The sequence below is a fragment of the Trachypithecus francoisi genome, unplaced genomic scaffold, assembly GCF_009764315.1.
Source record: "Trachypithecus francoisi isolate TF-2019V2 unplaced genomic scaffold, Tfra_2.0 Lachesis_group13, whole genome shotgun sequence".
Lineage (NCBI taxonomy): Eukaryota > Metazoa > Chordata > Mammalia > Primates > Cercopithecidae > Trachypithecus > Trachypithecus francoisi.
Window position 1 is genome coordinate 10,167,482 of NW_022681458.1, and position 17,350 is coordinate 10,184,831.

At 41.9% G+C, this 17,350-nt stretch overlaps 1 protein-coding gene and 1 non-coding gene across 4 annotated transcripts in view; both read right to left on the minus strand.

The window, feature by feature from the left end:
* Nucleotides 1–17,350, minus strand: part of CAB39 (calcium binding protein 39) — a 108,910-nt gene that overhangs the window by 55,828 nt on the left and 35,732 nt on the right. For 2 of the 3 annotated variants that reach the window (XM_033229889.1, XM_033229890.1), the window contains exon 2: nt 7,394–7,550. The exons of the other annotated variant lie outside the window; for it this stretch is intronic. In XM_033229889.1, coding sequence (XP_033085780.1) covers nt 7,394–7,507 — 114 coding nt within the window. In that variant the 5' untranslated portion in view covers nt 7,508–7,550. The remainder of the gene's footprint in view (nt 1–7,393; nt 7,551–17,350) is intronic. 3 annotated transcript variants of the gene reach the window in all.
* LOC117095576 lies at nt 15,919–16,025 on the minus strand. Its single transcript, XR_004442093.1, has one exon. It is a non-coding gene; the product is annotated as a U6 spliceosomal RNA (small nuclear RNA).

Sequence of the window (17,350 nt, forward strand, 5' to 3'; positions counted from 1 at the left end):
ACCTGAAAAACTCAAAGGACAGTTCTGCTAATGATGAGCGTGAAGAATGTGAGTGGAACGGGTTTTGAAGTATGCATTCTGCTTCAAAACAGAGTAGAACTTGTATTTGTAAAGTTTCAAAATGATTGTGATCTGAATAGAATTGCTTTAAGCATGATTTGGGAAGAAATGGCATTTTAACTATATTCCATATTTACATCTGATACCAGACCAGGTAATTCTTGTACCTATGAACAACGTCCTTGAGCTTTCTTCATACAGGTTCAGAGTATTTCCTGATGAAAATGTTCCTGGACATCTTATACTTTTTTTTTTTTTTTTTTTTTGCTGCTATAGTGAAAGAGCTACTTTTTTGTAAAATTACATTTTCTAGATATGGTTGGTGATATGATTGGGGTATCCGTCCCCTCCAGATCTCATGCTGAAATGTAACCCCCAGGCCAGGCATGGCAGCTCACACCTGCAATCCCAGCAATTTGGGAGGCCAATTTGGGTGAAGCTTAAGCCCAGGAGTTCAAGGCTAGCCTGAGCAACATTGTGAGACTCAGTCTCTACAAAAAATAGAAAAATTTGCCAAACATGGTAGCACATGCTTGTAGTCCCAGCTACTTGGCAGGCTGAGGATTGACTGAGCCTGGGAGGTGGAGGCTGCAGTAAGCTATGATTGTGCCACTGCACTCCAGTCTAAGTGACAGAGTGAGACCCTGTCCCAAGAAAACACATAACCCTAGTGCTGGAGGTAGGGCCTGGTGGGAGGTGTCTGGATCATGGAGGTGGATCCCTCATGAATGGCTTGGTGCCCTCCCCATGGTAATGACAGAGTTCTCGCTGTGAGTTCATGCAAGATCTGGTTGTTTTAAAGACTGTAGCACTTCCTAGCCTCTCTCTCTCTCTCCTAATAAACTCTCATTTTCCCATTATCTTGTATTTTGTAAATGTTTATAAATATCTCTACACTAATTTTCCCTCTTTATCTGCAATAGGTATATTCTTTATTTCTAAACCACGTCTTTATGCATTGATTAGAATTTCCAGAACAACGCTGAACAAGTCGCAAGCACCTGGGTTTAAAGTCATCAGATTTTCAGTACGACATCAGTTGTTTTTCACTGTTTTCAATTTAGTGATTCAATTTTCACCTTTCCAGTGTTTTCAGGTCTCGGTACCCTCTTCGTCATTTGCATTAGTTGCTACTTCTTTTGAATCCTGATAAGAAAGTGAACTGGAAATCCCAGGGTTTTTCCTTCCTAAGCTATTTCAGCATAAGTAATTTGCATGGATTGCTCTTCAGAAATGCCTCCTTCCTTTGAACTAAAATTTATTTTTAATAAATTCAAATGTTTGTCTTTGTTTTGTTTATCCTAATAGTGAAAAGTCGATTCTTGTTCAATGCTGGTTTAGGGCAGGAGTTCTCAATCTTGGCACTGTTAACATTTTTGGCTGGATAACCCTTTGTTGTGGGGAGCTACTCATTCCATGTTTAGCAGCATCTCTAGCCTGTACTAAGTAGATGTCAGTAGCAGTATTCCCCTAGTGTTACAACTTGTAATGTCTCCTGATATTACAAGTGTCCCCTTCAGGGCAAAATTGCCCCTGGTTGAAAATCACTCATTTAGTCAAGCAGATGATATGGATTCCATCAAAGACTAAACTTGCCTTCTATAATTGAAGACTCATTTTCAATGTCACCTTCTCAACAAGACTTTCCCTACATAACTTAACCTAAATTAGGACATTCTCCCTACCTGCAACCACTCTCAAACACAGTCTTTTAACTATCATAGGACCTTTCAAAGTGTGGACGCTTGATGTCCTCAAGACCCTTTCAAAGGGTCTGTAAGGTCAAGGCTGTTTTCATATAAGACATGCGCTTCCTCCCTCTGTATCGCTATTTATACTGATGGTGCTGACACCTTGGCATGAACCAAGGCAATGACACCAAACTATAATGGCAGTTATTGCAGTCTTCATCACCGTGCACTCAGTTAAAAAAATGTCAGTCCAGTGGGAGGCTGAGGTGGGTGGATCACCAGGTCAGGAGATTGAGACCATCCTGGCTAACATGGTGAGACCCTGTCTCTACTAAAAATACAAAAAAAAAAAAACTAGCTGAATATGGTGGTGCACGCCTGTAATCCCACCTACTTTGGAGGCTGAGGCAGCAGAATCTCTTGAACCCAGGAGGTGGCGGTTGCAGTGAGCCAAGATTGCACCACGGCACTCCAGCCTGGCGACAGAGCGAGACTCCGTCTCAAGAAAGAAATGAAAAAAAAGTCCAAGAATGCTCATGGAGCAGTAAAAAATTAATTTTATTAAATCTTGACCTTTGAATATACATACAATATTTTTAACACTTGTTAACAAATGGGATGTACATATAAAGTACTTTTGGCTCCTTATAGAATGACTGGTTATCTTAAAGAAAAGTCCTTGTGTGATTATTTCAGCTATAAGTTCAACTAACTGCTTTTATTATTGGAAGAAAGACAAATTATTCAGACTTGAATTATTTGGCAGATATTTTCTCTAAAATGAACCCGTCATTTCAAGGAAAACAACGAACTGTATTTGTTCCCAAATCTGAATTCTGAAATTTGAATAGATCATGCATAAGCTTGACCACATCCCAATATTCAAGACTCTTCTAATGAGATCAGTGGTTTTTTTTTTTTTTTTTTTTTGGAGACAGTCTCACTTTGTCGCCCAGGCTGGAGTACAGTGGCAAGATCTTGGCTCACTACAAGCTCCACCTCCCGGGTTCATGCCATTCTCCTGCCTCAGCCTCCCGAGTAGCTGGGACTACAGGCGCCCGCCACCACGCCCGGCTGATTTTTAGTAGAGACAGGGTTTCACTGTGTGAGCCAGGATGGTCTCAATCTCCTGACCTCGTGATCCGCCCGCCTCAGCCTCCCAAAGTGCTGGGATTACAGGCATGAGCCACCACGCCCGGCTAGATCAGTGGTGTTATTTAAAAATGTTAATCTTAATAATAATCTTAATAATCTGTATAATGTGTCAACATCTGGGAGATCTGTATTATGTCAGTGATCTAACACAGATGCTCCTCATAAACCGATGATGGAGCTACATGCAGATATACCCATCAAAAGTTGAAAATATTGTTAAGTCAAAAGTGCATGTACTACACACCCAATTCACAGAATATCACAGCTTAGCATGGCTTACCTAAAATGTGCTCGGAACACAACAGCCTATCATTGGACAAAGTCCTCTTACACAAAGCCTATTTTATAATAAAGTGTGGAATAGCTCATGTAATTTATTGAATATTGTTATGAAAGTGAAAAACAGAATGGTTGTATGGGTACTCAAAGTATGGTTTCTACTGAATGTACACCTATTTTGCAACATTGTAAAGTCGAAAAATCTTAAGTGGGGGACCATTTGCACTTTCTTTTTTTTTTTTTTTTGAGACAGAGTCTTACTCTGTCACCCAGGCTGGAGTACAGTGACACGCTCTTGGCTCCCTGCAACCTCTGCTTCCCCCATTCAAGCAATGCTTCTGCCTCAGCCTCCTGAGCAGCTGGGACTATAGGAGCACGCCACCATGCCCGGCTAATTTTTGTATTTTTAGTAGAGATGGGGTTTCACTATGTTGATCATGCTAGTCTTGAACTCCTGAACTCCAGTGATCCACTCAACTCGGCCTCCCAAAGTGCTGGGATTACAGGTATGAGCCACCATGCCCAGCCACCATCTGTACTTTCTAAATGACCAAAACATGTTATAAAATCATGTACTGGTAAGTTTATTTCAAAGTACAGAGTATAAAAATTTCATTCATATAGTTTAATGTTCTGTAACCAATCAAGAAACCACCTATTGTGTGGTCTTAAATATGTTACAGTATTTGAAAGGCTATTAAAATACTGCTCTTTTTTCTAACTACACAGCTATGAGACCAGGTTTTCTTTTTCTTTTCTTTTTTTGAGACAGAACCGCACTTGTCATCCAGGCTGGAGTGCAGTGGCACCATCTCGGCTCACTGCAACCTTTGCCTCCCAGGTTTAAGAGGTTCCTGTGCCTCAGGCTCTTGAGTAGCTGGGACTACAGGCGTGTGTCACCGTGCCTAGCTAATTTTTGTATTTCTAGTAGAGACAAGGTTTTGCCATGTTGGCCAGGCTGGTCTTGAACTCCTGGCCTCAAGTGATCACCCACCTCGGCCTCCCAGGGTGTTTAAATTACAGGTGTGAGCCACCAAGCCCAACTTTAGGTATACATTTTCTTTATATGCTTAAAGCAAAATAATGTTTGAGCAGTTTGACTACAAATGTAGCTAACATAATCCAGCTGTTTTCTATTAAGCCAGACACTGAGATTTTCAAAACTTAAAACAACACTTCTCACTGAATTTTTTTGTTTTGGACAGTATGGTTCTTTTTCATAAAAATATACTATTATAACTTATAATGAGCTTATTACTTTTAAATGTATTAATAAATATTTTTAAGTTTTTCAGTTTTAATTTATAATAGCATAGCATCAATAGATAACACACCTATACTTACACGAATCACTTTTCGGTCTTCAATAATTTAAGAGTGTAAAGGGGGTCCTGAGACCCAAAAGTTTAAGAAATGTCTCTATCATCACATCAATACATTCGATTGCTTTTGTGGCACTTGCTGCCAACTGAAATTCTTATTCAGTTATGTTTACTTATTTACTGTCCAGCTTTCCTTAATTAGAACGGAAGCTACGAAAGAGCAGAGACCTTGTCCATCTTATTGAGTATTATATCCCCAGTGACTAAAATCTGACCCAGCATTTAGTAGGTGTTCAGTATGATTCTGATGAATAGAACGAATGTAATGAGTAGACAACATATTTAGCCACAGACAAAAGATGAACCATTTTAAATTTACAGGACATACACATTACCCTTTCATCAATTTGCAGTTTTAGGATAAGGATTAAGGAATAGGCACTGAGGGCAGTTCCAGCAGACATGTATCATGTCTACTCTGTGGGGTCTGCTCTCTCCCGACTGCCTCTAGAGCCTAGTCATGGGTAACACCTCTGCTCTCTGCTGGCTGTAGCTGCCTCCACCTTGTGCAAAGCCCGTAGGCTATCAGGACTGCTGAGTGCTTCCTGAAGTTGATGATGTCCAGCCATGAGAGGGAGGCCAAGTTATGTGCTATTACCCTCTGAGTGAGTAGATGTTAATGTGGTTCAGTCAAAAGTCCCCTCTAACCTCTTGAGGTCACTTTGTTTCTAGTTTCTGGAACTAAACTTTTCATATTTTTATATCCCATTGACCAATAAAATGAGAAATGTATTTGAATCCTGTGCTTACAATACCACTTACCAGCAGGGCACGGTGGTTCACGCCTGTAAACCCAGCACTTTGGGAGGCTGAGGCGGGTGGAACACCTGAGATGAGGAGTTCGAGACCAGCCTGACCAATATTGTGAAACCCCGTCTCTACTAAAACTACAAAAATTAGCTGGACATGGTGGCAGGCACCTGTAGTCCCCAGCTACTCTGGAGGCTGAGACAGGAGAATTGCTTGAACCCGGAGGTAGAGGTTGCAGTGAGTTGAGATCGTGCCATTACACTCCAGCCTGGCCGGACAGAGCGAGACTCCATCTCAGAAAACAACAACAACAAAAAAGAAAAAACAAAAAAACAGTATCACTTACCTTACCCAAGGAAGTTCTCTTAGAATCTATATTCTTATTATAAATTGTTTCAATTAATCTAGTTTCCTAGTCCAAAGGGCATTAGAAACATTGAACAGAATGAGAAAATGAAAGGAAGCTGGGTAAGCTTAAGATCAGCCAGCAGCACATACCAAAAGGTAATAATAAGCAATAAAGGAAAATACAGACAGAACAGAAATGACAGCTCATAGGTACCGAAGCTAGGACCATTTAGAAGCAGGAATAATTAGTTGTATACTCCTCAAATTCACCTGAAAGCATCCATTCTACACTGCGGTATAATCCTTATAACAGAAATCCCAAATCAAATAATGATTATGACATTCTATCTAATAGGTTAGAACAGATACAAGTGATACAACAACTATGCTGCTTAGTTACCCTGAACTAAGGTACCACCTTAGTTTCAGTACCATCGCACTCCAGCCTGGTATTATTAATGGTATGTCACATTTTTTACTGTTAAGTACTTACATGTGAATAAGTGTAAGAAAATGGCTGCTTATCGGTAGCATATAAATTCAGAGTCAGGAATGATGATGATGCCACAGAACCACAGACTGTGACACTGGTGGCTGAGAGAGCAACATCTGTGCCTTTTGATACTTCAATTTACAAAAACTTTATTTAATGCAAATTTTAAATACTGTACAAAATTACCTTCAGTCTATGTATATAAGGTGTATATAAAACATAAATGAATTTCATACTTAGACATGGGTCCCATCCCCAAGATCTCATTATGTACATGCAAATATTCCTTAAAAACAAAAAAAAATCCAAACTCTGAAACACTTCTGATCTCAAGCATTTTGGCTAAGTGACACTAAACCTCTACAATTTACTCAGAGAAACAAAGACCAGATCACAAAGGTCCTGCGTGTTACAAGAAGAATCTACACTGAAGATGTAAAGCAGAGATGATTTTTAGAAAGTGTAGTAAGAAGGCTACTGCTAAAATCACAAAGAGTATGAACATCTTCTTCTAGAAGGAATGGAAGTCAGAATTGATTCATAAACAATTTAGGGAGTTGAACAAGATTTAGTGAACAATTCTGTTTTAGGGAAGAGAGGGCAAGACACAAGTGGGATGAAAGCTGGGTTTTGGACTGTGGTGACTGGGAAGCTGAAGGCACTTGGCACGGATACAGTAAACATAGGAAGAAAACCAGGAGTGGTGTCCTCCCAGGAAGATTGTGGGGGAACCACTGATTTCAAGAATCAGGTAACTGTGGCACTTATATCTCTCAAGTTGCCTGCTTGGCCTTTCAAGTGTACTTTACTTCCTTCTGTTCTTGCTCTACAACTTTTACAAACAAACCAACCAAGCAGATAACTGGTAACTGTAATTCTAGCACTTTGGGAGGCAGAGGTGGAAAGATCGCTTGAAGCTAGGCATCTGAGACTAGCCTGGGCAACACAGCACAACCCTGTCTCTACAAAAATAATTAGTAATAATAAGAATCAAACACTTCAAGAATGAAATAAACACAATTTAAATAAACTTGAAAACCTGAGAGAACAGTTAGAAATCTATTTGTTAGATGAAAGTACAGAATTTTAGTACGCTGCAACAGCAGGATATGCTGCTTTTCGATGTTATTTTTAAAATCCAAAATAAACCCAAATTGGGACTTACTGATCTCACGTAAGGTGCCTTGCATTTGCTAATTAAGAGATTTCAAATATAAATAAAGCCAAATCCATACCTTTTCTGCTTTTTTATCAGAAATGTCTTGCTTTTCCAGAACAGCCATGCTCTCCTTCAGATTCTTCACAATGTCTGCTGGAGATTTGTGAGACTTCCCGAATGGGAACGGCATGACGGCAGCGGCAGCGGCCTCCGCTGCACTCCACCTGTGCTACCTAGAACACAGCACAAGGTTCATGTGAGCAAACACTGGGATCAATGGAAGACAGACTTTCTAAATCCTAATCTGGGAAGAAAACCCATGTTTAGGAAAGTCATTTTACATAACTTTCAAAATCAGTAGGAACAGGGAAATCCAAAAATATATGCAAGAAATGATAATACACAGACGTCTTAGAATTACAGAACACTGTATTTTTCAAAACACTTTGTTTGTCTTTCCTTCAAATCAACTGCTCTCCTAACCACCCAAATGGGGATGAACATGCTGCCTGATGCTACTGAGGTAGAGAGCAGCAGCTCCCACTCACAGGGCAACTGTTACTGCCAGGCCTGATGCTGAGCACTAGAATTCATCATTTCATGAAACCCTTTCCAACAATCTCCTGCTCCTGTTTACTGGTGAAGTTTAGCAAGGTTGAGAGTCAGGCTCAAGGTACTAAGTGGTTGAACAAGCTCAGATCTGTCTTGATCCAAAGTATCCTTAATCACCACACTGTACATCAAAATGATAATCTATTTTACAGCTGAGGCAACTGAGGCAAAAACTTAGGTAGTGTGTTTAGCCAAACAGCACTAGCAACAGCCTACTATCTAGGTCTCTCCAGATGCTCTCTTCCCGGTGTTCATGCTGCTCCTCCTAAGCACCCAGTGGGTTGCCCCGAATATGGCACACACTTCCTCGGCAGTCACAGGGTCTCAGAGCTAGAGGGAAGCCTGGATGGGGGAAAAACTCTCCCATTAAATCTTCTAATCCCCTATGTGACAGTTGTCAACATGTATTTGCCTGGATTTGACCATCTCCTATGAAAGAACTCGCTGGATAAAACCCCGGGGATGATGAACTTCTAGAAGTTCTTAATTTTGGGGGTGTAGTAGAAAACAACATTTCAACCACATAAACCACAGTATTACATCATCCAAAAGGAGGACATGAAACTATTCCAAGAAGGCACTATGAAGAAACAAAGTTAACAAGACAAACAATGGAAGTGACTGGGGAACATGTTGGAAGTTACCATTTTTCAGTAAAAAAAACCCAGAAGTTAAACTCACAGACACTAAACAGTCTCGTATCAGACACCAAAAGATGACATTTTTAGAAAAACTTTATGGATCATTTAGATCAGTGGTTTTCTAAGTTTCAAAATCCTATATTTAACTGCCCAAGGTGCTCTCCACACACACCCAAATAAGAAAAGGTGGCTCTCAGATACCCCAACCCTACGGTTTTCCTTCTATATAAACACAAAAACACATCCATTGCATAGTATAACACTTCTTTTGAGCTTTGCCTAGTATTTCATTTGATGAACAAACTTGAGTGCTTTTCCCTTAAGTTTGAAATAGAGTGACTTACATATTTGTTTATAAAGAATGTTTAAAACATGCAAAGGAATGCTAATGTCAAACCTACAACTAAATCATAAACAAGTACGTTATTTCTCAGCATGTTCTGAGGTGAACTGTTCCGACTCATCTCTAACCTCAAATATTGCCTATCTCACCTTCTGTCACCTTGTAAATCCTTTTTTGATCAAATTAAAACCACATTTTCATTAACCAAAGAGAAACAGTTTAATGCATGTCCTTTGTCATAGGTTCTTAAATATCCGAGAATTTTTTTTTTGAGAGTCTCGCTGTGTCACCCAGGTTGGAGTACAGTAGCACAATCTTGGCTCACTGTAACCTCCATCTCCCAGGTTCAAGCGATTTTTGGGCTTCAGTGTTAGCCTCCCAAGTAGCTGGGACTATAGGTGTGAGCCACCAACCCAGCTAATTTTTGTATTTTTAGTAGAGATGGGCTTTCACCATGTTGGCTACGCTGGTCTCAACTCCTGGCCTCAAGGGATCCATCCACCTTGGCCTCCCAAAGTGCTGGGATTACAGGTGTGAGCCACCATGCCCAGCCACAAAATCCAAGGATGTTTAAGTCCACTTCTAAATAACTTTTCTATGCCTAAAAGTTTGAACTGATGTTAGGGGAGTCACTCTCAACTAGCTGTCATATGATTGCTCTACAAGCTAGACGGGACAGAAAGCCTGGGTCATTCTTTTCCTTTTCCTGGATCATTACTTTTTCCTTTGGGCAGGGGAGTGGGCATGGAGGTGGGGGCATGCAGGTTACTTCTCCATAAACAGTGTATCACACTCACAATATGTCCTCTGAAAATATTATCTTTCCTATCTGTAACTCTGCAAATAATAGCAGTGATGTGGAGGGTGGGAATGTTTAAATGGTATTTTGCAGGAAGTGTTACGGTGCTATGCAACAGAGATATTTTCAACTCTGGCTCAATGGTGAAATATGTGACTTTCCAGGGTAACAGAGGTTTACAAGTCCTAACCACCAAAAGTTGGTTATAGCAGAAAGAGTACAGCCACCAAAAAGAACACATATATAAAATACTTCTGTGTGGGCAAGGGGAGGCACGACACAATTATTTCTGTTAATTTATATACCAGGCAGCTAAGATTTTACAGAACATATGAACAAGTAAGACTGTATTCTACAGAAATATAGGCCAGGTGAGGTGGCTCGCATCTGTAATCTCAACACCTTGGGAGTCTGAGGTGGGGGGACTGCTTGAGGTCAGGAGTTCGAGACCAGCCTAGGCAACATAGCTAGACTCTGTCTCTACAAAAAATTTAAAAATTAGCTGGACATGGTGGTGCACACGTGTGAGCCCACCCAGCTAACTGGAAGGCTGAGGTTGGAGCATCACTTGAGCCTAAGAGGTGGTGACTGTACCACTGCTCTCCAGCCTGACTAACAGAGTAAGACCCTGACTTAAATTTAAATAAGAAGGAAAAGAAACACAGTAACAACTACCCAAAACAAGAAGTGACATTCCTCAGTAGGATCCAAACACATTGGTAAATAAATCATTTTTCATGATTTAGTTTTAAAAATACAGTTAAAGGTCGGGCGTGGTGGTTCACGCCTGTAATCCCAGCACTTTGGGAGGATGAGGCCAGCAGATCATGAGGTCAGGAGTTCAAGACCACCCTGACGAACCATAGTGAAACCCCATCTCTACTAAAAACACAAAAATCAGCTGGGCGTGGTGGCGTGCGCCTGTAATCCCAGCTACTTACGAGGCTGAGACAGGAGAATCGCTTGAACCGGGAGCGGGAGGTTGCAGTGAGTTGAGATCACGCCACTGCACTCCAGCCTGGGTGACAGAGCGAAACTCCATCTCAAAAATAAATAAATAAATAAATAATACAGTTAAAAACTATCCTCTTTAAAGTATGAGTGTAATAATTCTCAAAAATCATGTATGTCCTTAGGCTCATCAACTCTTAATATAATTACCCAAGATTTTGGTAGGCAAAAACAAGGAAATAACACTCCCCAAAAGTTATTGTTTCTTATGTTCAGGTTTGCTAAGTATCAAGCTTAAATATCTGACAAAGTCATGTGGCTGCCTGATGAGGTTTCCATCAATGATTGACTGCATTACATGACAGTGGTCCCATAAGATTACAATGGAGCTTAGAAGTTCCTATCACTTAGTGCTTTGTGCTACAAATACCTACTGTATTCAATACAGTAACATGCTGTACAGGTTTACAGCCTAGGAGCAACAGGCTACATCACATAGATTACTAGGTAGTTGACTATACTATCTAGGTTTGTGTAAGTACTGTACACTCTATGACATCTGCACAACGACAAAACTGCCTGATGCATTTCTCAGAATCCATCCCAGTTGTTAAGCAACACAGGAGTTAATTCCTTCACAGGATCATGTGTGACCTTCAGACAATGCTCAAGTGATAGCAAAGGCACCTTTAAGAGTGGACTCCAGTTGGTACTGCTTTATCCCGGCCGGGGGGGGATGCTGCCTTCCAAAGGGCCTGGTCCACCATCAAGCCATTTGGAGTGTTCTGTGACCTTGAAGGATGTGAAGCACATGGGCACATGTCTGAGTTTTGAAACTGACAATCCCTAGAGTATGGAGATGCCCAAGTTGGAAGTAGCAATGGTTTGAGAAGGGTTCCAGCAGTTTAAAGATACATTTCACCATAACAATCCACCTACCTTTCTCATCTCCCCTTTATCATCAGCAATATTTCCTTTTATACATATTCGGAGGAATTTAAGTGAATAACACGAACCCACTGGTTAAGATCTTCAATAATTTTTCACTGCCCTTAGAATAAAATCCAAATTCCATGACCAAAAACCCAAAAGCAAAAGTAATAAAAGCAAAGATAAATAGCTGGGGCTTAAAGTGCTTTCGCATGGCAAAAGAACAGTTAGCAGAGTAAATAGACAACCCACAGAGTGGGAGAAAATCTTCACAATATACATATGACAAAGGACTAATACCCAGAATCTACAACAAACTCAAACAAATCAGTAAGAAAAAAATAAACAATCCCATCAAAAAGTGGGCTAAGGACATAAATGGACAATTCTCAAAAGAAGATATACAAATGGCCAATGAATATATGAAAAAATGCTCAGCATCACTAATGATAAGGGAAATGCAAACCAAAACCACAATACGATACCACCTCACTCCTGCAAGAATGGCCATAATCAAAAAATCAATAAACAAATACATGTTGGCATGGATGTGGTAATCAGAGAACACCTCTACAATCCTGGTGGGAATGTAAACTAGTACAGCCACTATGGAAAAGAATGTGGAGATTCCTTAAAGAACTAAAAGTAGAACTACCACTTAATCCAGCAATCCCACTACTGGGCATCTACCCAGAGGAAAATCATGGAACCAATCCAAATGCCCATCAATCAACGAATGGATGAAGAAACTGTGGGGTGTGCATGTGTATGTGTATGTTTATATATATATGATGGACTACTAAGCCATAAAAAGGAATGAATTAACAGCATTTGCAGCAATCTGGATGAGACTGGAGACTATTATTCTAAGTGAAGTAACTCAAGAATGGAAAACCAAACATGTTCTCACTGATATGTGGGAGCTAAGCTTTGACAACGCAAAGGCATTAAGAATGATACAATGGACTTTGGGGACTACGAATAGGCCGGGTGCGGCGGTTCACGCCTGTAATCCCACCATTTTGGGAGGCCAAGGCAGGTGGGTCACTGGAGGTCAGGAGTTTGAGACCAGCCTGGCCAACATGGCAAAACCCCATCTCTACTAAAAATACAAAAATTAGCAGGGCATGGCGGCGCATGCCTGTAATCCCAGCTACTAGGGGGACTGAGGCAGGAGGACTGCTTGAACCTGGGAGGCGTAGGTTGCAGTGAGCTGAGATCATGCCACTGCACTCCAGCCTGAGCAACAGAGTGAGAAGAAGAGGAGGAGGAGGGGAAGGAGAAGGGGGGAAAGCGAAGGAGAAGGAGTGGAAGGAGGGTAAAGTGAAGGAGGAGGAGGGGGAAGGAGGGGGAGGGGGAGGGGAAGGAGGGGGAGGGGAAGGAGGGGGAGGGGAAGGAGGGGGGGGAGGAGGGGGAGGGGGAGGGGGGGAGGAGGAGGGGAAGGAGGGGGGAAGGAGGGGGAGGGGGAGGAGGGGGAGGGGGAGGGGGGGAGGAGGGGGAGGAGGGGGAGGGGGAGGAGGGGGAGGGGGAGGAGGGGGAGGGAAGGAGGGGGAGGGGGAGGAAGGGGAGGGGGAGGAGGGGGAGGAGGGGGAGGGGAAGGAGGGGGAGGGGGAGGGGAAGGAGGGGGAGGGGAATGAGGGGAGGGGGAGGAGGGGGAGGGGAAGGAGGGGGAGGGGGAAGAGGGGGAGGGGAATGAGAGGGAGGGGGAGGAGGAGGAGGGGAAGGAGGAGGAGGGGAAGGGGAAGGGGAACAGGGATGAGGAGGGGAACAGGGATGAGGAGGGAAAGGAGGAGGGGGGAGGGAGGAGGAGGGGAAGGGGGAGGAGGAGGGGAAGGGGAAGGAAGAGGAAAAGGGGAAGGGGAAGGAAGAGGAAAAGGGGAAGGGGAAGGAAGAGGAAAAGGGGAAGGAGGGGAAGGGGAAGAAGGAGGGAAAGGGGAAGAAGAGGAAAGGGAAAAGGAAGAGGAAGAGGAAGATGACGACGACTACAAATATGGTACAGTCTATACTGCTTGGATGATGGGTGCACCAAAACCTCACAAACCACTAAAGAACTTACATAACCGGCCGGGCGCGGTGGCTCAAGCCTGTAATCCCAGCACTTTGGGAGGCCGAGATGGGCGGGTCATGAGGTCAGGAGATCGAGACCATCCTGGCTAACACTGTGAAACCCCGTCTCTACTAAAAAAAAATACAAAAAAAAAACTAGCCGGGCAAGGTAGCGGGCACCTGTAGTCCCAGCTACTCGGGAGGCTGAGGCAGGAGAATGGCGTAAACCCGGGAGGCGGAGCTTGCAGTGAGCTGAGATCCTGCCACTGCACTCCAGCCCGGGTGACAGAGCGAGACTCCGTCTCAAAAAAAAAAAAAAAGAAAAAAAGAACTTATGTAACCAAATACTACCTGTATCCCAATAACCTATGGGAAAAAAATTTAAAAATAAATAAAATCCAAATTCCTTACCATGGCCCTCTAGGTTTTACCTATCTGCAACTCACAGCACAGCCTCTAGCCTTGATCCTAGAGGTCCAGACACACTGAAGTCCTTCCTGCTCCCCAAATGACTTCTAAGCCAGAGTATCAAATTTGCAAATATGGTAAAATTGCAATTTTAAAATTTAGATGGTTGGTGGGTGTGCGGGTTTTCATTGTTAGTTAACTTTTCTGTATGTTCTATGTTTTTCTTAATATTGCTTTAAAACAGCCTTAACTATGTTTTGGACATAACTGAAGTTCACGAAGAAAATGAACAGAAACAGATTTTTAATTAAAAAATTCATTTGGCTTTCAAATACAATCCTCTTGTCCATTAAATTTTGTTTTGAGATGGAGTCTTGCTCTGTTGCCCAGGATGGAGTGCAGCGGCACAATCTTGGCTCACTATAACCTCCACCTACTGGGTTCAAGCAATTCTGCCTCAGTCTCCCCAGGAGCTGGGACAAGAGGCTCGTGCCACCATGCCTGGCTAATTTTTGTATTTTTAGTAGAGACGGGTTTTCACCATGTTGGCCAGGCTGGTCTAGAACTCCTGACGTCGTGATCCACCTACCTCGGCCTCCCAAAGTGCTGGAATAACAGGCGTAAGCCACCGCGCCCGGCCAAAAAATGGTTTATAATAAACCTCAGCAGGATTCTGTGGGCTAAGCCAAAATTATTAATGTGACTGGGACAAAGCCGGACACTGACAGGATTCTAAAGTGGGCTGTGGCAATCCATACCTACTATGGGGATAGGCTTCCTTCTGATGGTAATTATTGGTATATGCTTGAATCCCAAAGTGGTGGTGTGGGGGACTGTTAACATATTACTTTCACATAAAATGAACACTTATGACACTGCAAGCTGAATCCGCATGGACATTTAGCTTCCCCCTTTTGCATTCATGCACTGCTCTCCGCTAATTGTTTTCTTCTCTCTCCCGATGCCCTTTCCTTTCCTTTCCTGCATGCATGCATCCATCCATCCAACCATTTATTTATTTTCCTTTCTGCATTTAATTCAATGACTCATCTCTACTCCAATGTTGATGTCCTTTAAGGTTCCACTCTTGGCTGTCACCTTACCTGATATTCTCTCTGGGTGATCTCATCTATGGTTTCAACAATCTGAAATCCATTTCCGACCAGACCAATGGCCTACCTTTCCAACTGCTGTCCTCCAAATCTCATCTAAGTCCTTCTTCTTTTTCAATGTTCCCCTTCAGAGTGAATAGATCCATTGTTCACCCCATCACTAAACTTGGTTGTCATAGCAAACTCTACTCAACTCTTCCATGTATATTCAGTTCATGATTTCAGTCAATTCTGTTTTCTAAATCTATCTTTACAGACATCAAGGGTAGACTCTCGCCATTCTCCACAAAGGTCAGGAGTTGTCAGTGGGGTCACTGTCACCTCTAGGGGATACTATGGTCTGAATATACCTCAAAATTCATGGGTTGGAAATTTAATTCCCAATGCAAGTGTTGGCAAGTGGCAACTAATGGGAGGTGTTTAGGTCATGAGGACTCTGCCCTCCTGTCACTATAACGAGGGCTTACAGGAGTGGATTGCTCTCTTCTGTCATTGTGAAGACATGGCACTTGTCCCTATTTTGACCTTTCGCCTTTCGTCATGTGAGATGCAGCCCTCCTCAGACTCCGAATGCCAGCCCCTTGATCTTGGACTTAGCCTTCAGAACTGTGAGAAATAAATTTCTGTTCTTTACAAATTACCCAGACTCATGTATTTTGTTACAGCAGCACAAATGGACTGAGACAGAGATGTTGCGGGAGATCTGGTTGTCTATGCTTGGGACATTTACTGAGCACTGAAATCTTTTTTTTTTTTTTGGTAAATATGTAACGTTTCACAAGTTTGTGTGTCATCCTTGTGCAGGGGCCATGCTAATCTTCTCTGTATCATTCCAATTTTAGGGTATGTGCCACCAAAGCGAGCACTGAAATCATCAATTTTAAAAAGGCATTGCTTTTTAAAAGCACATAAGCAAATCCTTCTGCTAGTTTCCATATCCTTTGAGGTTGGGGGTGTGTGTGTGGGGGGGGAGGGGGTCAGAATATGAAAGTCTTTCCATCTACTCCTGCATTTAAGTCCATCACAGAGAGTTAAAATTCTAGCTTTTAAAAAATGGTTATACTGCTCATTATGCAAAATTCAAACATTACAGGATTAAAGTAGAAAGTGAAAGTCACCTGAAAAGCCTGTAAGAGACAGTCATTATTAGTAGTTTGATATATATTCTCCTTTTTATTACTTGCTTTGTATTTGTGGGGGTTTTTGGTACTGAAGTCTACTCTCTTTTCCAAAACAGATGGAGACCAGATGACACTAGAAATGGCCACTTCTATCTTACAAAGAACAAAGACATCAAATCACTGCTCTATTACATTAATATTCTCAAGAATATTTTCAAGAGTACAAAGCAACGTCCCAAGAAAGTGCTAGAGAATATTCAGGATACCCATTAAGAAAATAAAAGCCCACACCATTAGGAAAGTTAGGCCTGTTAGGTACTGCCCATCTTTGGAGATCTGACTGCTTTTGGGTTATGTGACACACTCCTATTTACCTGTGTATTGACAAATACTGAAAAGAACTCAAAAGGTCCATAAGCCAGTCAGTAGAACATTCATTCACTCCAGTACTGTGTAATTACTATATGCCACAAACTTAAGGCATCAAGAGTGCCTGCTCTCAAGACAACATTCTGGTGTGTATGGATGTGGGCGTATGTGTTTAGAGACAATAATGAAAAGCTGCTGAATGACAACACACTCCTAGACAGCTGAGCTCACAAGACTCTACACTAACATATGTGTTAGATCTGACTCACGAACTTCGTGGTCAAATACAAAAAGCACAAAGAAAAAACCCCACACACCATAAGATAGTTGCCTACAAGGATTATTAAGGTTCCTAAGCAGTCATGGAGTGTGAAATGCAGTACATGCATGAACACATTCTTTTTTAGACAGCTGGCTCTAAGACTTAATCCCCTGCTTCCAGTTACTTAGTTAAAACAGTAACTATTTACAGATACTGTGTTAGGTGCTAGACTTATCTATCTGGTAGTACAGTATTTAAAGTTACTGGTAGTAAAGTATTTAAATTATTTAAAGTACAGTAGTTAATTACACGTGCTTTAAAGATAGCCTGGGTTCAAATCCTGACTTTGTTATGCCTCAACTGACTTAGACATTTCTAAGCCCCCTTTTCCTTATCTCTAAAATGGGAAAAGTAATAGCTACTTCACAATATGGTATAA